Source organism: Schistocerca piceifrons, chromosome 1, assembly GCF_021461385.2.
Source record: "Schistocerca piceifrons isolate TAMUIC-IGC-003096 chromosome 1, iqSchPice1.1, whole genome shotgun sequence".
Lineage (NCBI taxonomy): Eukaryota > Metazoa > Arthropoda > Insecta > Orthoptera > Acrididae > Schistocerca > Schistocerca piceifrons.
In genome coordinates this window covers 735,988,007-736,013,885 of record NC_060138.1, presented here as the reverse complement: position 1 = coordinate 736,013,885, position 25,879 = coordinate 735,988,007, and the positions used below count along the sequence as shown (strand labels likewise).

At 38.7% G+C, this 25,879-nt stretch overlaps 1 protein-coding gene across 1 annotated transcript; it reads left to right on the top strand.

The window, feature by feature from the left end:
• The first annotated feature begins 8,804 nt into the window (after positions 1-8,804).
• LOC124711418 (mannose-1-phosphate guanyltransferase beta) lies at positions 8,805-17,905 on the top strand. Its single transcript, XM_047241484.1, has 4 exons — positions 8,805-9,143; positions 9,262-9,987; positions 11,623-11,891; positions 16,844-17,905. Exons 2-4 carry the CDS (start codon positions 9,279-9,281, stop codon positions 16,973-16,975), a joined length of 1,110 nt encoding a protein of 369 aa, XP_047097440.1. The 5' UTR covers positions 8,805-9,143; positions 9,262-9,278; the 3' UTR covers positions 16,976-17,905.
• Positions 17,906-25,879: the final 7,974 nt, after the last annotated feature.

Genomic DNA, 25,879 nt, shown 5'->3' with positions numbered 1-25,879 from the left:
GTTCCAAACAAGGGACTCAACCCGACAAATGGCTGGCTGCTCAGATTTATCAGCCAACAGGGCATCTGAATTGTACTGATCCCTAGGTCACTGCAGGCTGAAATTATGGAACTGACTGTTTCAAAATTCGTTCTCTGAGTTTGACATCAGATACACTGTACAACATCGCATCACACTACATAACATCTTAATACAAAGCACCACAAGCACATTTGAATTTGCATTTCCTCGTCATATCCTGCAAATCTGTTACCCACCCGCGGTAACATTGTTCCGACCGTTTTTTACAATGAAAGAATTGATACCTTACTGCTACCATATTCACTTGTTGGTCATAATAGTTAATTAGCGGATCTACAATCTGTTCATACGAAAGTTCACTCAGAGTGATAAGAGGGAAAAGTTTGTTAATGAGCCTGAAAGCTGCACTTCCTACCAATGAGTGAAACTAATGGCTTTTCACAGTACCTGGTACGTTGTGAGCGGGTATGTGGGCTTCAGATTGTTGCAACCACTCGAGCCATTTCTCTTCTCGTTCATGAAACTGTCGAAAAGGCGGTATAGCTGTAGATGTTGCTGTAGGTGGTGCTTGTTCCATTGGGTGTGCAGCATTGACCACTAGCTGCTGCACCATGTTGAGCAGTGTAGATATTTGCTAAGTCTGGAACTGAAACATCTGCATTAAGTGTGTTGCATCTAACACTGGTGGCTGAGGCGCAGGGAGTGGGATACGTGGGGTGGGCATGTTGGAAGAGACAAATGCAAGAAACAGAGAAGGCAAGCAAGAAAAATAAGTACAAAAACAAAGAGAATTTATGCAACGCCCACCTGAAAACACGATAAGAGATTGTTAAAGCGAGTAAACACCCCTGCAAAGTAAACACAAGAGAGAATTAAGGAGCCAGCAAAACACAAAAGAAAATTCCATAGGCGTCAGCCACTGGGTTCTTCGTATAACTCGTCACCAACGTGGTGTCCTGCCAACTCGTCTAATTCAGGGTGCCTAGGAAGCTATTTTCTCTAATAGCTAGACAAAATACAGGTAAATCTTATTAATTGAGTTTACTGCAGTAAATTGAATTGACAATACTTAACCTTGTCTTTTTACAAGAGGTGTCGCAAACAATTGGCGACATGCAAATAATCAATGTCCTTCAGTATATACAATTTCCCTGCAACCAATTAACATAGGTCACAAGTCACACCTCATCTTCTAGAGCGGCCAAGGCTAGCTGGAGCGGCGCTTATTCTCTTCATATAGGGGCAGCTCCTGTTGTGATACGGTCTTAATCAGCGTACTATTGGCTATCCTTGGAAAAACAAAATTTTTACAATTAGCAAACAAACAAAAAAATTGTACTATTATGCACACAAATCCCTAAAAATGAATTAAATTCACACATAACCTATTATGTTATGCCAACTGTTCACATAATAAACTAATCGATAATCGTCAGACGACATAAAATTTCACAAATTTAATACAAAATTTTGAATGAATTGCCTGGAAAAGTAGCACAGCATCAGTAAAATTAGCACACTGGTATTCTTTGCTTTCAAGAAATCCAACACTATCTGAATACATATTACCAAAACAACCAATGAACAATCTTGGCAGGTGACATAAGAGATGTGTTCGAAAAGAAACAGAATGTATGCTGTATCAGCTTTACAGCTATTTGTACATTTTAAGCACTGCCCCCTTCAAAATACTCCCCTCTACTGGCAATACACTGTTCCCATCGCTTCTTCCAGTTTTGGAACGCCTCCTGGAACACATTTTGTGGGATGGCGCGCAAGTTTCTCTTCGCATTGTCCTATATGTCCTATATGGGTTGGAAACGATGTCCTTTCAACGTGTTTCTCAGTTTGCGAAACAGGAAAAAGTCTGTTGGGGCTATGTCTGAAGAATACAGTGGGTGGTGCACAACAGGAATGTAGTGTTTTGCTATATAGCTGCAGACAAGAGTGAATGTGATCTGGCGCATTGTCATGATGCAACGTCCAACTCTCGTTTTCCCACAATTCAGACATCTTCCTGTGCACAGCATCCCTCACGCACACTAGGATTCTATAGTAGACTTCCTTGTTTACCATATAAGTGGCACAAATTCTTGATGGATAATGCCTTGGTAGTCAAAAAACACAGCTAACATCAGCTTGATCTTTGATCAACTCAAGCATGCTTTTTATGCCCACCCATTGTGACAAATGAATCTTTGTTTCAGGATCATAGCCATACACCCACGGCTCATTGCCTGTTCTGATTTTCTTCAGAAAGTTTTCATTGTCATTAACAGCTGCAAGCAGTTCCTCACACGTTTCAACTTGGTTCTGTTTCTGATCTTCAGTCAACAAGCGCAGTACGAATTTTGCACTGACATGACGCATCTCAAGTTTTTTGCTCAAAATTTGATGGCATGATCCTATGCTGATGTCCGCTTCCTCAGTAACTTCCCGAATAGTTAAACGACGATTTCTGCGAATCACAGCATGGACGGTATCCACATGGCCATCATCTGTCGATGTGGAAGGAAGTCCAAACATGGAATCATCACATTCTCCCTGTTGAAAACGTTTAAACCACTCGTAGCACTGCATGTGGCTCATACAGTCCTCCCCGTATGCTTGTTTAAGCATTTGAAATGTCTCTGTGAACTTTTTCCGAATTTGTAGCAGAATTTCACATACACATTGTTCTTCAAGCTCTTTCATTGCACTAATCCGACGAGCAGGCTGTATACATGCTTACTTCAGCGGTTGTGGTTCGTTTGCTAATTGTCCGAGCAACACGAGACAAATGGTATTTTGTTGTCTAAACCTGTGCACTCAGAAGACACAGTGCGCTCTCTCTACTGGTTGCCGCGCAATTTCAGAAGTTCAGTTTCTTTTTGAATAGACCTCGTAATATGTAAGTTCCCCACTATATGTTTCTATCTGAAGTTTAACCCAAATTTACCTCCCACTCTGTAAAAACTCTACATATTACCAAAAGTATGTATACACAAACTGTTATCCAACTCAAACTCGTAAGCTAACCAATGAGTAAACAGAACCTAATTTGAATTGAACTCTAACTGGTCTGAATGCAACTTGGAATATTAAGTATTAAATGTGCAACTTGAGTAAAACAATCAAAATTTCCACTACCTCATGTCTTGACAACACTGTTACAGATTTCTCGAAAGCACAACAGCTAACAGCAAGCAGGCAGCTGATATGTTGACATATGACTCAGGGAAGTGGGATGGTCTTTCTCTCAGCTTTCGGCAAGTGAACTAAGTTAACTAGCTGACAATAATCATTCTGACAAACTAGCTGCATAGTGCTGCAGTCTTACCTCAAACTTCTTCTCTTCAGAAAAATACGTTGTTCAAAATGTTTATTCTTTTCACTTTCCAGTATATATACAAGATCAGTATATATACAAGATCAAATATTGTTTAACAGTAACATAACTTGTTCTCTCTCTCTCTCTCTCTCTCTCTCTCTCTCCTCTCTCCCTCCCCCCCCCCTCTCCCTCTCTCTCTCTCTCTCTGATGTTCACATTGATAACTAACAAAACTAAAAATGACATTCCCACTTTAAGTGGCCCTTACCCATTCAATAATATTGCCAAACCATCGATGTACTGACTGAGGTTGTGTATTGATGTACTGTCTATATTAGAAATATTGATGAGCAGTAATGTCTTCAAAATTTCTGTTTGTTTTCAATTTGAGTTTGTTCATATTTTGGGTGCATGGTTCTGATTGTCAGTAAGATAGCGTGTGTCCAGTCGCTCTTTTTTTTTCAACCATTTCGGAACTGTTTCCTCTTTTTTTGCTGTCTTATATTGCTTGCAAACTATAGCTGATACATCCTCAGCGCATGCTTTCTATTGGGTGTTCAACATCTTAGCTTTGTAAAATCGTGCTGTCAACTGACTATTTGTGTCAATATTATTAATGGTGTGAGATCACTTCTGTATAATGAAGTTTTGACAAACTGGTACTTTCACTAAATATTGAATGTGTGCAGGCCCCTTTACAAGTTCTGAAGGATGGACTAAAACTTTAAGCAGGAGAGATTGCATACTTATGAATAAAGTTTGTTATTATTAACAGCGGCAGAGGATCAAGTAGGTAAAAAGACGAGGAATAGTAGAAATCCTTGGGTAACTGGAGAGATACTGACTTCAATTTATGAAAGGAGACAATAAAAAACATCTAAAAAATGAGATCGACAGGAAGTGCAAAATGGCTAAGCAGGGATGGCTAGAGGACAAATGTAAGGATGTAGAGGCTTATCTCACCAGGGGTAAGATAGATACTGCCTACAGGAAAATTAAAGAGACCTTTGGAGAAAAGAGAGCCACTTGTATTAATATCATGAGCTCAGATGGAAACCCAGTTCTAAGCAAAGAAGGGAAAGCAGAAGGTGGAAGGAGTATATAGAGGGTCTATACAGAGGCGATGTTCTTGAGGACAATATTATGGAAATGGAAGAGGATGTAGATGAAGATGAAATGGGAGATATGATACTGCATGAAGAGTTTGACAGATCACTGAAAGATCTGAGTCGAAACAAGGCCCCGGGAGTAGACAACATTCCATTGGAACTACTGACGGCCTTGGGAGAGCCAGTCCTGACCAAACTCTACCATCTGGTGAGCAAGATGTATGATACAGGCGAAATACCCTCAGACTTCAATAAGAATATAATAATTCCAATCCCAAAGAAAGCAGGTGTTGACAGATGTGAAAGTTTCCGAACTGTCAGTTTAATAAGTCACAGCTGCAAAATACTAATGCGAATTCTGTACAGACGAATGGAAAAACTGGTAGAAGGCAACCTCGGGGAAGATCAGTTTGGATTCCATAGAAATGTAGGAACACGTGAGGCAATACTGACCCTACGACTTATCTTAGAAGAAAGATTAAGAAAAAGCAAACCTACGTTTCTAGCATTTGTAGACTTATAGAAAGCTTTTGACAATGTTGACTTGAATACTCTCTTTCAAATTCTGAAGGTGGCAGGAGTAAAATACAGGGAGCGAAAGGCTATTTACAATTTGCACAGAAAGCAGAGGGCAGTTATAAGAGTCGAGGGACATGAAAGGGAAGCAGTGGTTGGGAAGGGAGTGAGACATGTTTGTAGCCTCTCCCCAATACTATTCAATCTGTATATTGAGCAAGCATTAAAGGAAACAAAAGAAAAATTCGGAGTAGGTATTAAAATACGTGGAGAAGAAATAAAAACTTTGAGGTTCGCCGATGACATTGTAATTCTGACAGAGACAGCAAAGGACTTGGAAGAGCAGATGAATGGAATGGACAGTGTCTTGAAAGGAGGGTATAAGATGGACATCAACAAAAGCAAAACGAGGATAATGGAATGTAGTCGAATTAAATCGGGTGATGCTGAGGGAATTAGATTAGGAAATGAGACACTTAAAGTAGTAAAGGAGTTTTGCTATTTGGGGAGCAAAATAACTTATGATGGTCGAAGTAGAGAGGATATAAAATGTAGACTGGCAATGTCAACCTTTTTTCGCCGAACTCACTCAATTTGTAGTAGTGGATTTTGTTTTTTTGTTTCTTTTTTTCATTGAGTGTTCTTTAACAAGCGAGGTCAGATGCTTGAAAGCGATAAACTATTTAGGCTTTACAGTAAGAGGACAGAACTGACACTCACACTGTACATAAATGAAAACATCATTTGAGAATGAAATTTTCATTAATTATCATTTTAAGTGAGAAGACATCTGTAATGAAGGACAAAGATACAATTGTTTATGTTATTACTTACGTAAGGAACAAAAACCTAAAGTTAATGTATAAGCAAGCTGTATTTATTCTCTTAAAAATATTTTTTGATGTTTGTTCGTATGTATTTTCTCTAGATTGTTTTGAAAGTTGTTCCACTTCTCAACACTTCGCCACACAAAATTATTGAAGAACCCATGTTAAGGAGTTTGCTTTGTACATTAATAAAGTCTGTCGTTTTTATTTCCCCAATTTCGATACAATACTCTAACTTTTTGTATCGCAGATTGTAGCTCGTAAGATCACTTTCGCCTAGTGATGGGCTAAACTGCGATTTTCCGATATCAGTGATCTCTGTGAATGCTACTTTTCAGTATCTGTTATTCTTAACTGTGATTTGTCGCAGTTAATAGTCGCAGTTAAGGAACCTAAGTCGCGTATCCCTCCGCCACTGCTATTTCTGCTACTTCCGCGATTTCTGCGACTTCTGCTACTTCTGCGATTTCTGCGATTTCTGTGACTCCTGCGATTTCTGCGACGTACCACCGTATGAAAAAGTTACATCTGTCCACACAGAAAATTGCATCTCAACAAACCTGTCATTTGTAAGTATGTTTTACGTTTATTCTTCCGTTGGCTTTAATTTTGTATTAAAGAAACAACTGTGAAAATATTAATAGTGTAATTAATATGTAAGTAGCCGCACAGTACCGTAATAGTTCGTGTTTAGAAAATGAATTCTAACATATTGTTATGTTCATAGGTACCTGAACTACATTTCAGTCACTCAGTAAAGTGATAATTCAAAATATCATTGTCAACAGATCTGAAGAAATTGTCAGTCTTTAGACCGTTTTCGTCAGACGAGAGGTTAGTTTCTAAGCGTTTTGATGGACTTAATTACTTCAGTGAGATCGTTCTTGCGAATGTGATATAGCAAATGTGATATAGCAAATATTAGCAATCTACTCTGTCAATTATATTGCAAGTAATTAGTGACAGCAAAAATTGTTTAATAATCCTTGTGTTTTTGCAGACGCAGTTCTGACTGATTACTGGTTGCTGTACATATCTATCCACATCAAGGCTGTTGAGAGAGACTCGTGAAGATTCAAGACAGCTCTTAGAGGATTTGCAGTTTAAAAGTGAAATAATTATGAAATAAGTGTGTGACTGATTAAAGTGTTTTATTGAAGTTGTTGTGCGATTTTAAAGGAATAATAAATGTTAAATACATTAAGTGAATAATAAAAATCTCATTTTCCACATGTTAAGCCGTCCTATACCCGTAATTTTCCGCCATTTATTTATTGGTAAACACTTGTTGGATACCGACGTGCCGCCCCCCCCCCCCCCTTTCTCCACACCATTGGTGTGACACTGACCTGTAACATATCCCGAAGTCTACAATATGCATTTTGAGGCTGTTGATATGAAAGTGGGAAGTACAGATCTTCCAGTTAAATCAGGAATAGCTTAAGTGCATTACTTGAAAGTGACACAGGAAAAGCTTACTTATGTAGGTGGTAGTAGTGTCGGCAAAAAGTTCTTGTGTGTGAAGTTGCCATGTAGAACACCAGGTGTAAAACTTTTCTCCCGAGTCTTGAACTGTGTCGGAACAAAAGTGAGGCATTCATATGACTGTTTTCATTTCTCTACACTTATACAGATGTCTGAGTTCTTCTGTGTTAACATTGCAAAGTCCTGTAGGCATGTGGAGTATTAACCAAAACTGTCATATTGGAAGCAGAATCAAACACATTTGTTACGTTACTTGATATTTTCAGGAGAAAAAGGCAATGTTGCTTCTTATTAATATACAGCCACAGCAGTATTTGACCAACCATAACTGATGCTGAATGTGCATGTCGTCATATAATATGAAGGGCTTATTTCAATAGTGGTACAAGTCCATTACCTACACTTTTCTGTCTATAATGCTTCTGAAATAAGTGATCCAAACAAACATAAATAAAGGTTCATCTCTAGCAAGAAGCCATATGCTTGAATATTTCTGGTATCTCAACTGCAGATTTTTCAGCACTCATTTAACTTTACGACTCTATATCTCAAAATTAACAAAAATGGACTTGTACCACTATTGAAATAAGCCCTTCCATATGCACACACAGCACATCGATCTCGTGAGGCACAAGGCTCTCATAACGAAGTACGTACGTCGGTCAACAGATGACACTAGGAAAAGTATGTTAACTGCGCTTTTTAGTTGCTACTTGCGACTCTTAGTTGCGATTTGTCACAGAAATCGCAGTTTGACTCGGTAGCGAATAGCGTAGTATGAACTTTGCTCAACAGATGGCAGTGCTAACTGCGCTTTTTAGTTGCTACTTGCGACTCTTAGTTGCGACTTGTCACGGAAATCGCAGTTAGACTCCATAGCGTACCGCAGAGATGGGCGTAGTACGAACTTTGACCCACAGATGGCACTGTTAACCGCGCTTTCTAGTTGCTACTTGCGACTCTTAGTTGCGACTTGTCTCGGAAATCGCAGTTAGACTCCATAGCGTATCGCAGAGATGGACGTAGTACGAACTTCGGCCAACAGATGCCACTGTTAACCGCGCTTTTTAGTTACTACTTGCGACTCTTAGTTGCGACTTGTCACTGAAATCGCAGAAAGCAGTGCTAAATTCGACCAATAGATGGCTCACGTCTTTTAATGTGAAATACTACTTGCGACTGCTAACTGTGACTGAAATCGCAGTTAGATTCTGTAAAGTTGCTACTGTGATATCTGTGACTTCTCAGTCACTGCGATTTCTAACAGATACGCGATTTCCTGCCCACCACTACTTTCGCCGTTCGGTAGTGGCGAATTGACTTACCGTAATGTGACGACCACTGTTAACTGACATTTAATGGACCTTACTCACAGCCAATTCATATCAGCTTATATAGTTGATGAGATGAGCATTTAGAAAAATTTCCAACCTAGATTTTGCCTCATAATCTACAGACGTCGAATAATTATAATATCTTAACACTGATGAAGTAAACAGAATGAACTTCTCTGTCACAGATAGTTTACCAGCCGCATTGACATCTTCATGGCATTGTCACATTGCGAAATTCTTTGGTTTGTTTTAAGTGCTGTGTTATTGGTGTTTCTCGGAATTTAGCTGTCAATGTTGTTTTTTGGGGTGTGTACGACGCAAAGGAGCGTATGTCTAGTTGAGATAAGTGCTGTGCTGGCAGTGTGATAACTTTTGTGAAAGTTGCTAAGACAGCTCTTTTGTGACTTATTATTTACACGTGTCAAGTAAAATGTTTGCTAAGAAATATCGACGTCAGTACAAATCCGCAATGAATACGTGGCGCACCGAGAGCGAGATAAGGCGGTGCAGTTGTCAACGAGCGCTTGTTTACGAGAAAACAGTAAGTATATCTTATTTGTTGTGATGAATAAATACAAGAATTTCATATAAAACTTTCAACAAAATGAGAGTTCTTTTGAATACATTGTGATCGTAAAAAGAATTTACTTTAATTGCAGGATTAGCTTTGCCTGAAATGCCCGCGAAGGAAAGTAACATAGACGACATGAAAGCCCTGATATTGGTTGGAGGCTATGGGACGCGACTAAGGCCTCTTACTTTAAGTCGCCCCAAACCATTAGTGGAGTTCGCCAACAAACCTATGCTATTGCATCAGATAGAAGCATTAGTCGAAGCTGGAGTGTCGGAAATCGTCTTGGCGGTATCGTACCGCGCTGAACAGATGGAACAGGAACTGAGTGAAGAAGCGAAAAAATTAGGTGTAAGCCTAGTATTTTCCCATGAAACTGAACCGTTGGGTACTGCTGGGCCACTTGCACTGGCCAAAGACATTCTAACTACTAGCAATGAACCATTTTTTGTCCTAAACTCTGACATTATATGTGATTTTCCGTTTAAAGACCTGGTAATGTTTCATAAAAATCATGGTAAAGAAGGTACCATAATTGTAACAAAGGTAGAGGAACCATCCAAGTATGGTGTTGTAGTCTATGGCGAACAAGGCCGAATTGACAGTTTTATAGAAAAACCTCAAGAATTTGTATCGAATAAAATCAATGCTGGGATGTATATATTAAATCCATCAGTCCTGAGACGTATTCAGTTACGCCCAACAAGCATAGAGAAAGAAGTTTTTCCTGACATGGCAAAAGAAGGCCAGTTGTATGCAATGGAGCTACAAGGATTTTGGATGGATGTTGGTCAGCCTAAAGACTTTCTCACAGGTAAGTCACTGAGATGCAGTGATCCTTATTGTTGTGGCTGTGATTTCAAACTTATTTTTCGATCCAGCCATTTTATTGGCTCATAAATAAATAATTTCTGCCATATTTCTTGTGTCATTTTACCATATTTTAGAAACTGAGTTAACTAATTAAGTCATTTCGAGTTACCATCCAATCCGTTTTTGTTTGGATGTGGGAACTAATATAACAGTGAGTTGACTGTTGGCTTGGTACACACTCCACAGCAACAGTTCATTATTGAAAGATAAAAGTTTGTTTGAATTGGTAGAATGAGTCAGAGAGGTGGTTATATTAGGAAAAGGAAGAATTTGAACATATGAGACATGGGGTAAAGTGAACGATTCAATCATTTTTGGGAGGACAATTTAAAAATTATAGAAAATGAAAGTATTAATGCTACTCATAAAGGGTCTTTTTTGGGAACATTAAAAGGGAAGCAATAATAATGATAGAAATATCCAACAATTTTTTTTGCATATGGAGGTCCAGTTAAATATAACTTCCTACTTGAACATTACACAAAGGCTGAAGTGACAGTGTGTTTGCAATTAAAGTGAATTTCAAAGTCAACAATGATGTCCTTTAAAAGGAAGTGTGTGCTCATCTCTCTGCTTCCTCCATGCTACTGTTTTCATACATACTGTGAACTTGATTAACTGCATTCATAAATGTACTAAGATTTAAAAATATGCATACTTCCGACTTCTTATAATACAAAAAGAACTTGTAAATGTTGAGAGCCTTTGAAATTTTTGTACTAACAACGTTTATAGCCTAGCCTGCTGGGATGGGGATAGCTGTCGCATGTTTCCGGTGTCACAGGTCAAACCCCATGGCTCGTTTCAAAAATTCCTCTGTATCCTACTGAGGCTGTTCAACATTTACTGCGAAGACTATCTGGTTCCTATTATCATGTAATGAAATGCACATAAATAGACAAGGAGTCTCAAATATTTCTAGAGTGAATCTTTCATATGCAGCAGAGTCTGTGCTATTTTGAAACTTTGTGACAGATCAAGACTGTGTTGGACGTGTCTCTAACCTGAAACCTTGCCTTTTCTGGACAATGCTCATAATAAATGAGCTAGGAGAAAGACATTAGCTGAATTAAAGCTCTTGAGGTGGGTAACTGAGTTGGGAAGAGCATTTCCCTTGAAAGCAAGGGTCCTGCTTTGAGTCCCTGTTCAGCAAACACTTTAAATCTGCCAGGACGTTCCTTATTGTTAGTCCTTATGGTTACTGTAATTTGTCACAACTGCCTATTATCTAACTACATAAATTGGTTGGATGGACATGTGAAAGACCAAAAAATAGTGGAAGATTTCTAAGAAATTGCAATTTATCGACCAAGGATCCTGCTACATAACTCACATTGTATATTTATGATCATTTTGGGACATTTTCCAGGTTTGGTGACAGAAGAGAGAGAAAAAGTTGCAAAGAAGGTGGTTGTTCGCTCTCCTCAAGAGCTTGACAGATGTGAACACCTACCCTTCTTACCTCTTTCCACATCAATTCCCCCCTCCCCTCCTTCACCCCTTCCATATTTACATTTCTCCACATGTGTGTAACTGTGTTCATAAAAATTGAACTCATTTTATTTTTCTTGTTAAGGAATGTGCCTCTACTTGACTTCTTTGCGGCAGAAGGAGCCCACCCGACTCTACTCTGGACCAGGTGCTGTAGGTAATGTCTTAGTGGATCCAAGTGCGCGAATAGGTGAGGGCTGCCGCATAGGTCCCAATGTAACCATAGGACCTGGAGTTGTGTTGGAGGATGGTGTATGTGTAAAACGGTCAACTATTCTTCGTGGTGCAACTGTTCGATCTCATTCATGGCTGGATGGTTGCATCGTTGGGTGGCGCAGCGTTGTTGGTCAGTGGGTAAGTATAACTATCAATTCGTAAGTTATCCAACTGGTACTGTGCATTTTGACTGAATATTGTGGTGGATGTTTAATATACTAGATGTTAATGTTGAATGGGATTTGTGATAATGTACAAAATAAACTTTTTGGATAATTTTGAGTTGTTATGCTCAAACAGTTATTCCACATTTTAAAACTGGCAAATGAGTACTGTGATTACACATTTACTACTTAGTTAGGACAGTCAGGCAGATGTGCTTACTGGTGTACTCTTGGTCTCCAGGAAGGTATTTGACACGTCTCCACAATGTCAGGTGATGAAGAAAATACAAACGTACTGGATAATGAATCAGCTTTGAAACTGCATTCAGGATGTTTTAATACAAACAGCTTAATACATTGTTCTTAATGGGATGAAACTGTATGGAATAAAAGTAACTTGGGGCTCACTACAAGCAGGTGTTCAGGCCCATTACCGTTTCATATATTTAAGTGATAGGATGACTAACATCAGAAGTGCAGTGAGATTGTTTGCAGTTGGTGCTGTTACATACAACAAATTGAAATCGCTTGACAATTATAGGGGAAATATATGAAGACCTGCATAGGATCAGTACTTCTAGCATGCACTGCCTGTGTTGATCCTCAAAATAAATAAATGTAATATATTGTGGACAAGGAGTGGTAAATTGTTGTTTTATTACACAATTAGTGAACAAACACTGGAGGCATTAACAATTGTAAAATATTTATGAATAATATCTGAAGTAATCTAAAGTGGAATGATCAGACACAGCTGGTTGTTGGGAAACCAGGTGCCATATTGATATATCTTTGGAAGAACCCGAAGGAAGTGAAATGAACTCTTGGATGAGCTAGCTTTCCAACCTGTGATTTGTCTAATTGTTGAATATTCGTTGTCAGCTGGGAACCTGTATCCGATAGAATTAAGAATTAATAGACGCATGGAGAAGCCCCCCCCCCCCCCCCCCCCCAAAAAAAAAAGTACCAGTTTCTCACAGGTTGATTTAGTTAGCATAAGGGCATATGGAGGTTCTCATTAAAATCTAGTGGCATACACTGCAAAAGGAGGATTGGGCATATATGGAGAAGTTTGCTGTTAAAATTCCAAGATGAGGTGGCAAACATGTAACTTCATCGCAAATACTTTTCCTGAAATGGTGATAAGGGGAAAAACAAACAAATTTGAGCACAAATGTAGACCTAACATTAGTAGTGTTCACCTCTTGCGAATGGAGTAGGCAAGGCGAAAATGATAGTATACTAGACTCTTGCTAATCCGGCTATTCCTTGCACATATGGGTACATCACTTAAAATCTAAAGATACATTCATTTTAATAGAAAACTTAGTCTTTTAGCATGTATATATATAGTAGTAGTATAGAATGTACTGAGGAAAGGAAAATTGCTACTCACCGTATAGCGGAGATGCTGAGTCACAGATAGGCACAACAAAAACACTGTCACAAATAAAGCTTACGGCCAGTAGTCCATCCTGGATTTTTCAGTAGTAGTTGAGAATAGTTATGAAACATGTCCTAAATTATGCAGTATTTTTTATCACACAATGACTATACAACCGTGACACTGGTACTCCATGTTTCTAATTGTTGGATAATGTACTCCAGGAAGATGTCTACAGCTTCAGCACCCCTCCTGTGCCCTCTTGTTCATCAGTTTCATCATAACTTCCCTGTACTCTTATGGTTCTCTCTCTATCTGTTTAAGTGTGGTCATAAATAGTTGCTCATCTGACAGTGTACTCAAGAGCAGTGGCTTTCTGCAAAGACTCTTGGTTTAGCTTGAGTTTCGGACTTCTGCTTGAGGGTCTAGCATAACATGTTTCCTTTGAGAAGCCGTGATACTGAACCATACGGAAAGCCACAATTTCAGACCTGTATAGCGTTGTTTAACGTTGTTATTAACTAAGAATATTGTTGCACACAAGAATTATTTATTGTATGCGTCATTTCTGCTTGATCGACTAGAGGCTGCATGTTGGCCTGATTGCTGAGAGGCCGGACTACTGAGGGCCATATTATCGAGAGTTTAATGTAATACTCAAAGGACCATAAGGACCATCTGTAGCACATCATAAAGTGATTTTGAGGAGTGTAGATGTAGCTGCTGTGGGACTCGCAGGAATCTAGAATAGGGCCAGGGGTGTACTTATGTGTTTCGTGCAGGAATGTTGTCAGCACTTGTTGTGAGGTATAATGGAAACAACGGAAGGTGTGTCAGCTGTTTGTTTTGAAGTAATACATTCAGAAGAAAGGGCGAAACATTGCTGTAAATGAGGATTATAAATTCAATTGCTCCTTGTTTGAATAACTGCTATTTAAACTGTGCTAGTATCTGCAAACCAAGGACAGCATCGCAACCTAAGATACAGTGTTTTCGAAAAAGCAGTGAAATATTTCTCTACTCTATATTGCTATGCAATTAATCTGCGTGAGCACACTGAGTAATTGATCAGTGTTTTTTAATTAATTCATGGGAGGAGGTCGATGGATCAGTGTTTATTAATATATCGAATATGCGACTGTTATTAATAAACATTGATCCACCTACCTTCTCCCATGATTTAACTAAAAAACATTAATCCAGTTACTCAGTGTGCTTGCACAGATCAATTATGTAGTAGTTTTAATTGCCACATTTGGTACATTTTTGTGTCTCTGCAATTAATCCAGGAGACATGCACCAATCGATGACGTCATCAGGGGCAAAAATTCTCTTGCTCAGTATGATGAGGGTCTCGCTAAGGCCTTCACGGACAGGCACGATCCCCTAGACTTAATCCACAAACCGATCTCCTATGCCATTTCCTGTCACACCCCCAATCCTCCCACCACATCCAGCCCCTTCACCATCCAGTACCACCCCGGACTGGAACAACTGAACCACATCCTTCGCCAGGGCTTTGGTTACCTATCGTCATGCCCTGAAACGAGGGACATCCTATCTGAGGTACTTCCACCCCCCCTAAAGTGGTTTTCCATCAGCCACCCAACCTCTGCAAAATCTTGGTGCAACCCTGTGCCATTCCCAATCCCAATCCCTTGCCAATTTCAATGGCTGCTTCACTACCCGAGCCATCTGGATCCTTCCCTCCACCATCAGCTATTCTGAACTGCGCAGATGGGACTTATTCGTGCAACACATTCTCCACTCTTGTAATTATCCTGGCCTATGTCAACATACCATGCCCACACCCTCCATGCAACAGTTTCCACCCCCCCCCCCCCCCAATCCTATCCTCTCCTCCCCTCCCCATTGTGATCTCCCACCCTGTTTATTTGCCCTCTGCCAACCACATCTGCTCGTTGTCCCTAGCTCCCCCCCCCCCCCCCCCCCCACACACACACACACACACACACACACACACACACACACACACACACCACCACCACCTCCCTGCCGCACAACCTCCTGATGCTGTGCCTGTTGGGGCAGTCTAGTCCCTGCACACTCCACTGGAAAGAGTTAGTCTCTCTCCCCACCCGTGCACCACTATTCCCTTGCTGCCCCCTCCAGATTGCTGCTTGCATCCCACATGATGTTGCATTTTGGCCCGAGATGCTGGATTTGGCAGAGTGAGTGAGTGAGTGAGTGAGTGAGTGAGTGAGTGAGTGTGTGTGTGTGTGTGTGTGTGTGTGTGTGTGTGTGTGTGTGGTTTTTTTTTCTGATGAAGGCTGTGACCAAAAGCTTTATATAAGTGTATTTTAATTGGGCCTGTCTGCAACTTTGCTTGTCTTCTTTATGGTAAGTAGCAATCTGTCTTCTCCTACAGTATTCACTTAAATCAGTCCACTTTATAGTACTTGCTGCCTTAATAACAAAATATCTCTTTCAAAACTCAGTAATACACTGACAGTGGTTTCAATTTCGGCACTATGTCAAAGAATTGTCCTATTGGCTATGCGAATTTATGCATTGCTGACCTATAAGAAGTAGGTAGGTACTGCCATGACTGCTGCTGGCCCTGATCCAGACTTCAGCCAGAATCAAAGCGACTGCACAGATAGGTCTTCTCCATTGAGTGAGATGTTCTGTGTACATGTACACTGGACTAGTAGAGACCCAGATTATGCTGTGCAGCATTATTTGAATAGTACTCAATTTGGATAGTACAGAATGTATTGTAGGCTGTTCATAGATTGCATGTGCAGGGAGCTGTCAAATTATCATCCAAAACATGTGGTTGTGGATTGCCTCTCTATAGCTGTTTGTAGGTGCCTGACAAAATTTCTTAATCTTTTTAAGGTCGTGGCAGTCCCAGATACACAGATTTAAATTGAAAATTACATATTAGTGCTCTTTAAGATAGACAAAAGTCCTTCCAATTTATCTAATTGAGAATATTATTAGTGCTAGATGTGGTTTGCATAAATAAACCCTATAGGCACTCTGCTAGTGTTCACTGTGTGTTGAGTGTGGGAAGGTAGTATTTTAAATATGTGCTAACCCATAGAACAATTTTTAAGATGTAATGACATTTTTGCTAAACAGTAATTTCAAGCTGCCAAAACTAAATGAGTTAATGTGCTATGAACTGCTTATCATTTTATTGGAAGCAGGAAAATTATGACACTTCAGGACTGAAATATTGTATTGTACTGCCGAATGAACAAGTATTATAACTATTCTTAGGACGGACACAATCAATGGTAAAACAGCAGTGTGTTTCACTCAAGCTCATAATACCAATTTATTATATTTTCGTTTCATATTGTGAGAAGTATTTTCGCATTTTAAAATTTAAAAAATGATATGAGAAAGGTTATCTATGTAGTACATTGTATTGGTGTTGAACAGTTGCCCCTCTGCCCCCTTACTGCGTGCAAGTGTTTGAGTGTGTCTGGGGAGTAGGAGAGAGGAACGCACAAATCACTTGCGTGGCCCCATACTTTGTGAAATTATTAAGTGTATTTTTATGATTTCAGGTAAGAATGGAGAATACTACAGTTCTTGGTGAAGATGTAATAGTGAAGGATGAACTTTATGTAAATGGTGGCCAAGTATTGCCTCACAAGTCCATTGCAAGCTCAGTGCCTGAGCCACAAATTATAATGTGATTACATTGTGGTTTGTTTTCATGTACCTATAAAGTACTGTGAAACCTCATTCCATTGAATAATTACTATACAGAATAAGCCAAAATTCCAGTTTCTTTTTAAATGAGCTGTGGAGTGCTTAAACTCCTCAGTACAAATAGCTTGTGACTGGTGTACCATACTGTGTATGTAGAGCTCAGAAATGAGACTCAAAGAATTCTATGATGTGGGTACAAAGTATCATTGTAAGCAAGATATTTATATTTTAATTTTGTGACTGAAACCCTTTAGTGACAGTTAAAATGATACTCTTCCATGAGGGGCACATTTATTTTATTCTAATTGGCATAAACAGAGTTATATAATAAATGAATTATCTATGTTAATTATTTTGTTTGAATATAAAAAAAGTTGCAAAAACATTTGTTACTGTGCATTTCAGAAAACTGTATTCTATTTATTCGTTGTACAAATTAGATTTTAATTTGTTCTGAGAACACATTATTGCAAGATGTCTTGCTGGGCTTTTATTCTTTCCATAGGACACATTTGTCCGAAACAGCAGTGTGTCTTGATAGGATTCTCCTTAACAATAAAATATTAAATGAAAACTCAAATGGTTCAAGCTAACTGGAGCTTCACACCAAAATACAATTATGAAAAAGAAAAAAAAACTATGTCTGAAGTGCACATTCTTTTAGCATTGTGACAAGGGATTTTATGACTTCAAATTGACAGACTATCTTACCTCAGAGGTTTTTGGATGTTCATTCAAGGGTTTATTATTTAAGCTTTAAAGAAATGTATTTCTGTACGTACAGAGATGCTCTGTATCTGTTGTTTTCCATTTATGCATATTCTGTATAACTAATTGTGTGATGCAATATATTTTTAGATTATTCTTTTACTACTATTGCTGTAAAGCAGCTGTTTGTCATAAAACAGTTGAAACTGTTAAATGTCTCCTGCAGAGACAATAAAGTGATATTTTACATTAAAGTGTTTGCATATGAATCGCCAATCCCAATATAACCTTCACTGTTTATGTTATCATTGTCTGCTAGGAACACATATGGTAGCATCTCCATAAAAACCATAAATATTTTATTAATATAATGTCCTATGTCTGGTGGTCTTACACATGAGAACTTCAATAAGATCTGGTTGAAATTATTAAAACAATGAGTATTATAGGTCTTCAGGAAAATCTTCAACCTAACAGCCAGAGATAGAAAAATCAGATTTGCCAACAGAGCAATAGATCTTTTTTTGTGTAGAATATTTGTAATGTAGCTATGATATGATATAATTGAACACACTTTTCTAAACTGTACTTTGAATGTCCTAAGAAGTAGGTGAACTTGTCTTCCAAATAGTAGCAATAGTTCAATTTTTCAGGAAGCACAGCATATTATTCTGTTGAAATTTGGTGATAGTGGTGTCTTGTTTTCTTTGCAAGAATTTTATTTTTGAATAGGTTCAAAAACCTTCACTGTACCAAAAGACTGTTTTACATTAATAGCATGGAAGCATATTAAAATACATTATTGATTTATTAATGATTTGCACTGACCCTTATATTTTCGTGTCCATTATCAGTGAGTAGTACTAAACCAATATTCACTTGACAGAGAAACCTGAATTGTAGTGTTAAACTTCTCTTCCCAGAGCTTCTTGCCTGCTTTGCTATGCTGTGACACACATGAGACTGTTTATTCATCTTTGAGCCATAAGTTGCAATTACAATTTTTCAAATCGTATATATGTTGTAAGATTGATTAGTTAGTTAGTTTCATGTTCCATGGATCATTTTGCACAATATATAGTAATGATTTGGAACAAATGATTTGTACAAATCGGGTTCTATGGTGGAAAAGTTTCTAGAAGAAACCTAAAATTGACATCATTGTCTCTAATAGGTAGAAAGCCTGTTAGGTAAGTGGTAATCAAATGATCATTGGCAGGGATTATATTATTATTAAGCATTGGCAGGGATTGTGTTATTATTATTATTATTATTATTACTATTACTATTACTATTACTATTACTACTACTACTACTACTACTACTACAAAAATGTGTGATGCGATTCTACTTCAGCTTATGCGAACTCTGCGTGTCTCCTCCCCCTCAGCATTCAGCACTTGCTGTGAGGCAAAATTTCCATGTGTTGTTTTCCTGTGTATCCCTATCCTCTGGTTAAGTGAGTCAAGGTTGATATATTTAATGAAGAATAAAATGTAGGAGGACTTTCTGCTATTCTCTATGAGCCTATCTCATTCACAGACTCATTCTGCATTCACTCCCTTCAGAGTTTGTGCACTCAAAACACAACTTTTTCACTCCTCAGAGCACCTACTTCTTTTGAGACCATCATAGTGATTAGCACACTAGACTCGCATTTGAGAGTATGAGGGTTAAAATACCCATTTAACCTGCCAGATTTAGGTTTTCTGTAATTCCCATAAATCAGCACAGGCAAATTCTGGGATGGTTCCTTTGAATAGGGCATTGCAGATTTCCTTTTCCATCCTTTTGTAATCCGAGCTTTTCTTCTGTCTTTAATAACTGTGCTGTTGATGGGACGTTACTCTAATCTTTCTTCCATCCGTCTGTCGTAAGAACCATCTCCTACAAAGACGGCATCAACCTCTGTAGCTCACACAAGTATCCATGATTGGCATATTTATTTGTTGTCTAGCTTTATCTTTGATTATTTTCCACTTAAATCTATTTATTGGTTCATTTAACTAATCTCATTTAAAAGCAATCCCAGTTCACTCTTCAGTCAGTACCTTAAAAGTATCCCCCCTTCCCCTCGAGGCTCCTATTTTTTCACAATTATTCAGTAACAGCCACCCGTCTCACCATCTGCCCAAATATCATATGATTTAAATATCTTAAAAATTATCTTGTACAAGCTCTTTCACCATTGTTCCAATTCAATTATTTTTCTTATTTCCTTAACTAACTGTGGATATCACCAGATACACAAACCTAATACATCATCTGACAACTGAATAGGTAACTCATTACTTTTCTTGTTTTTTTTCCTCATTATATTTCATCAGGCCTTGTTCTTAAACACCCTTCATTATACGGCACATGTTCTGTTTCGAAGTTAAAGACACATCTTTCTCTTCAGACATCAGTTGTGTTGCTGCTTCTAATAACTTGTTATTGTCAATGCAGAGAGTAAGAATTGTAGCTTGTGCGGTTAGTCCTCTGTTGTTAACATTAAGGCCGATATTTATGTTAGACTTTCAACTGTGTGATGTTTTAGTACTCATGCTGCAAAACAGTTACCGGATACATATTGCTAAAACTTTTTTTGTCCAGACTTGGTGTACTACTTTCCTTTGTATGTATCAAATCAACTCCTCATGCTGTCTTCTTTAGTCGGCATGTCACACTTGGAGAGAGCAGTAGTGGTGGGGGTAGCTTATGCTCACATTTGTTGTAAATGTTAAGTGGAATCCCTCCATGCCCGCACTTGCATGGGGACCACTGAAAAAGGTTTACTGTCACCTCTGGCGTGGTTAGTATCTGAAAAGAATTCCACTGAAAATGCAACAAAAGCAGCGATTTGTTTTCGTCTTACTTGTTAACCATTAGTAATTGTCAAGAGTGGTAAATTTTGAGTAAAATCTACATGTAGCTTGTTGTCCTGTAAAATTGCTTTTTTTCAAAACACAGCAGTGTTTACATAATGTCACCACACTAACATGTTGTGCAGACACTGCTGTGAGAGAATTTTGAAACTGTAGTTTATCAATTTCATTAAGTGAGGAAAAGTAAGGTCAGTAGCTTATGAAAAAGCATGTCCTGTGGTGTTTCACTTGTGTTGTTCCAAAATCCACAGCATTTCTCATTTCATCAGCTATCAATGGCGCTTATGCAGGAAATTCCATTCTTTCATCGAAAATGTCGGTAGTTAGTGGAATAACACAGTAGATAATGAAGTTTTCCATAACTATAGGGCAAAATACTTCCTCTTTGCATGTTATCATTTGCCAAAATTTCATTTCGATATCTCAAACCATTTATGAAATATGAGGAATGCTGTGGATATTTCATTCTGACTTAACCACCGGCATGCACAATCGCAAATGAGTCTGCTACATCAGGTCAATTTTCTCGAGATTGGTAACAGGTTTAGACGTCCTCCCAAGTCTAAAGAAAATTTCAATATATTAGCTAAATTTCACACTCAGCAACATATTATGTAACATGCATCAAATGCAAAATCACAGTGACCACTATTTTTCATTGCAACCTTGTTCAAATTTCATGCAGTGTCTTTCTTAAGTGCAAATATCACAATAACTACGACCATTAATGAAATGATATGCATGTCATCATAAACCTGACACACAAAACTATACGTAATGCAAAAATGATTTTCTTTTTTCCGAATAGTTTCTGTAAAATCATTTGAGAAAGATTGCATGGCGTGCACCTTGATTCGGTTATCGCAGCGTGACACTGACCGGCTGAAAACAGGCAAATGATGTCATCATACCCTTCCAAAGAAACAAATGAAGACATCAAGAGCTTTGGATGAAAATTTGTCCACTCACATTGGCCACCATATTCTGCACAGACTCCATCAAGATTATCTTGACCAAGAAGGCAGTGATCACAAACTACAGATAACCTTCATACATGAACAGTATACTGGGTGATTCTTATTAATGTTTACAAAGCGATGTAATTAAAGCCGATATGAGTAAGTCAATATGAGACTCATGGCGTCACAAATGCCGAGAAATACCTGAAAAATTGATGAGAAGGTTTCGAACATGTGACGTCACTGAATGATGTACCTCACTGCACATGTAGTGGTTGAGCTTATTGGTGGGTCTCACCTGATCATCCCAAACCAGGTCATGTATTCACGTTGGTGTACCTTCTGGTTCACATGCGCAACTTTAGTGTGTGGAGCTTAGAGTTCCATTCTTGCATTCTGTAAATAATGTATGTAAATAGAAAAGAGGTGTCAAAAGAAAAGAAACACAAAATAAGAACAGCTTTTCTTGGTTATAGTGAGGACAATAATTTTGTAACATCTAAGTTCACAACAAATCACATTTCCAAAAGTGTTCAAAATTTGCATCTCTTGCTGGAATGCAAGTATTGCGTAGCTAAATCATCCCTTCACGTCCAGGCTAACCATTGCACATACGACAAGGTGTATCATCTGGTGACATTCAACATTTCTCATCTATTTTTGCAGTATTTCCTGATATTTGTGTCTTATACAACACTAATTGTCTCAGAATCATCTACTTCCCCTTGTAGACAGCTGGCCTGTCTAACCACGTATGGGCACAGTGTAGTCTGCAATAGTCCATAGATTCTATTGATGATGTATTTTACTTAGTGCTGATGCCGTAAATTTGATTAGAGGGTTATAAATTGCCACAAAATATAAACACAAAATCAAATAGGGGTAATGCAGGAGTAGGTTTAATAATGAATAGGAAAATAGGAATGCGGGTAAGCTACTACAAACAGCATAGTGAACGCATTATTGTGGCCAAGATAGATACGAAGCCCACACCTACTACAGTAGTACAAGTTTATATGCCAACTAGCTCTGCAGATGACGAAGAAATTGAAGAAATGTATGATGAAATAAAAGAAATTATTCAGATTGTGAAGGGAGACGAAAATTTAATAGTCATGGGTGACTGGAATTCGAGTGTAGGAAAAGGGAGAGAAGGAAACATAGCAGGTGAATATGGATTGGGGGACAGAAATGAAAGAGGAAGCCGCCTTGTAGAATTTTGCACAGAGCACAACATAATCATAACTAACACTTGGTTTAAGAATCATGAAAGAAGGTTGTATACATGGAAGAACCCTGGAGATACTAAAAGGTATCAGATAGATTATATAATGGTAAGACAGAGATTTAGGAACCAGGTTTTAAATTGTAAGACATTTCCAGGGGCAGATGTGGACTCTGACCACAATCTATTGGTTATGACCTGTAGATTAAAACTGAAGAAACTGCAAAAAGGTGGGAATTTAAGGAGATGGGACCTGGATAAACTAAAAGAACCAGAGGTTGTACAGAGATTCAGGGAGAGCATAAGGGAGCAATTGACAGGAATGGGGGAAAGAAATACAGTAGAAGACGAATGGGTAGCTCTGAGGGATGAAGTAGTGAAGGCAGCAGAGGATCAAATAGGTAAAAAGACAAGGGTTAGTAGAAATCCTTGGGTAACAGAAGAAATATTGAATTTAATTGATGAAAGGAGAAAATATAAAAATGCAGTAAATGAAGCAGGCAAAAAGGAATACAAACGTCTCAAAAATGAGATCGACAGGAAGTGCAAAATGGCTAAGCAGGGGTGGCTAGAGGACAAATGTAAGGATGTAGAGGCCTATCTCACTAGGGGTAAGATAGATACCGCCTACAGGAAAATTAAAGAGACCTTTGGAGATAAGAGAACGACTTGTATGAATATCAAGAGCTCAGATGGAAACCCAGTTCTAAGCAAAGAAGGGAAAGCAGAAAGGTGGAAGGAGTATATAGAGGGTCTATACAAGGGCGATGTACTTGAGGACAATATTATTGAAACGGAAGAGGATGTAGATGAAGATGAAATGGGAGATAAGATACTGCGTGAAGAGTTTGACAGAGCACTGAAAGACCTGAGTCGAAACAAGGCCCCCGGAGTAGACAATATTCCATTGGAACTACTGACGGCCGTGGGAGAGCCAGTCCTGACAAAACTCTACCATCTGGTGAGCAAGATGTATGAAACAGGCGAAATACCCTCCGACTTCAAGAAGAATATAATAATTCCAATCCCAAAGAAAGCAGGTGTTGACAGATGTGAAAATTACCGAACTATCAGTTTAATAAGTCACAGCTGCAAAATACTAACACGAATTCTTTACAGACGAATGGAAAAACTAGTAGAAGCCAACCTCGGGGAAGATCAGTTTGGATTCCGTAGAAACACTGGAACACGTGAGGCAATACTGACCTTACGACTTATCTCAGAAGAAAGATTAAGGAAAGGCAAACCTACGTTTCTAGCATTTGTAGACTTAGAGAAAGCTTTTGACAATGTTGACTGGAATACTCTCTTTCAAATTCTAAAGGTGGCAGGGGTAAAATACAGGGAGCGAAAGGCTATTTACAATTTGTACAGAAACTAGATGGCAGTTATAAGAGTCGAGGGACATGAAAGGGAAGCAGTGGTTGGGAAGGGAGTAAGACAGGGTTGTAGCCTCTCCCCGATGTTGTTCAATCTGTATATTGAGCAAGCAGTAAAGGAAACAAAAGAAAAATTCGGAGTGGGTATTAAAATTCATGGAGAAGAAATAAAAACTTTGAGGTTCGCCGATGACATTGTAATTCTGTCAGAGACAGCAAAGGACTTGGAAGAGCAGTTGAACGGAATGGACAGTGTCTTGAAAGGAGGATATAAGATGAACATCAACAAAAGCAAAACAAGGATAATGGAATGTAGTCTAATTAAGTCGGGTGATGCTGAGGGAATTAGATTAGGAAATGAGGCACTTAAAGTATTAAAGGAGTTTTGCTATTTGGGGAGCAAAATAATTGATGATGGTCGAAGTAGAGAGGATATAAAATGTAGGCTGGCAATGGCAAGGAAAGCGTTTCTGAAGAAGAGAAATTTGTTAACATCCAGTATTGATTTAAGTGTCAGGAAGTCATTTATGAAAGTATTCGTATGGAGTGTAGCCATGTATGGAAGTGAAACATGGACGATAAATAGTTTGGACAAGAAGAAAATAGAAGCTTTCGAAATGTGGTGCTACAGAAGAATGCTGAAGATTAGATGGGTAGATCACATAACTAATGAGGAAGTATTGAATAGGATTGGGGAGAAGAGAAGTTTGTGGCACAACTTGACCAGAAGAAGGGATCGGTTGGTAGGACATGTTCTGAGGCATCAAGGGATCACCAATTTAGTATTGGAGGGCAGCGTGGAGGGTAAAAATCGTAGAGGGAGACCAAGAGATGAATACACTAAGCAGATTCAGAAGGATGTAGGTTGCAGTAGGTACTGGGAGATGAAAAAGCTTGCACAGGATAGAGTAGCATGGAGAGCTGCATCAAACCAGTCTCAGGACTGAAGACCACAACAACAACATATTGTCACTGTAACTTCTGCACATTCTGAATTGTTCATCCTCTCCCGTAAATACTTCTTATCTCTCTATTAGGACCACTTTCTCCCCATGTATCCTGTCATACACATGCACCAGCTACTTTGTCACCAAACTTGAACCTATATTATCTGAACAATATAAAAATTTCTAAATGCACATTGATAAATCGTAACATAGTGTAATGAACTCAAATAATAATATGCACCATCTCTTTACTGAATCTGACTCCACTTCACTTAGACATTTGTACAAATGGTTCTCTTATATCTGTAATTTCAGTGTTTTAGAAAAAGGAGAGAAGCAGAGAAGAGGAAAAGACCAGGGGATGCACTGGCAGAGAGCGGTGCACAATGAGTGTGAGGGAATGTGAATTGGGAGCAGGTGACAAGCCAGAGGAGGCAGAAACTGTTGGGTGGAAGATGTGGGGCAGTAGGTTACTGTAGTTTAGGCTGAGATGATTTTGGAAGTGTAGAATAGAAGAATGTGGTGTAAGGATAACTCCCGTTCAGAAAAGCTGGTGGTGGTTGGGAGGATGCAGATAGCCCTGATTGTGAAGCAGCCATTGAAATTGGGCATGTTATCTTCAGCTGCATAAACAGGGTGGTCCACTTTGCTATTGGCCACAATTTGGTGGTAGTAATTTGTCCTGATCGGCAGCTGATTGGTAGTCAAACCAATGTAAAAAGTTTTACAATGATTTCAGCAGAGTTGGTACTTGACATGGCTGCTTTCATAGGTGGCCTGGCCTCTAATAGGGTAGTGATATC

Coding starts and splice junctions, on each gene's coding strand:
- LOC124711418 (XM_047241484.1), top strand. CDS start 9,279: ATGCCCGCGAAGGAAAGTAACATAGACGACATGAAAGCCCTGATATTG. Junction 9,988..11,622: donor GCCTAAAGACTTTCTCACAG/GTAAGTCACTGA, acceptor TTTCTTGTTAAG/GAATGTGCCTCTACTTGACT. Junction 11,892..16,843: donor GCAGCGTTGTTGGTCAGTGG/GTAAGTATAACT, acceptor TTATGATTTCAG/GTAAGAATGGAGAATACTAC.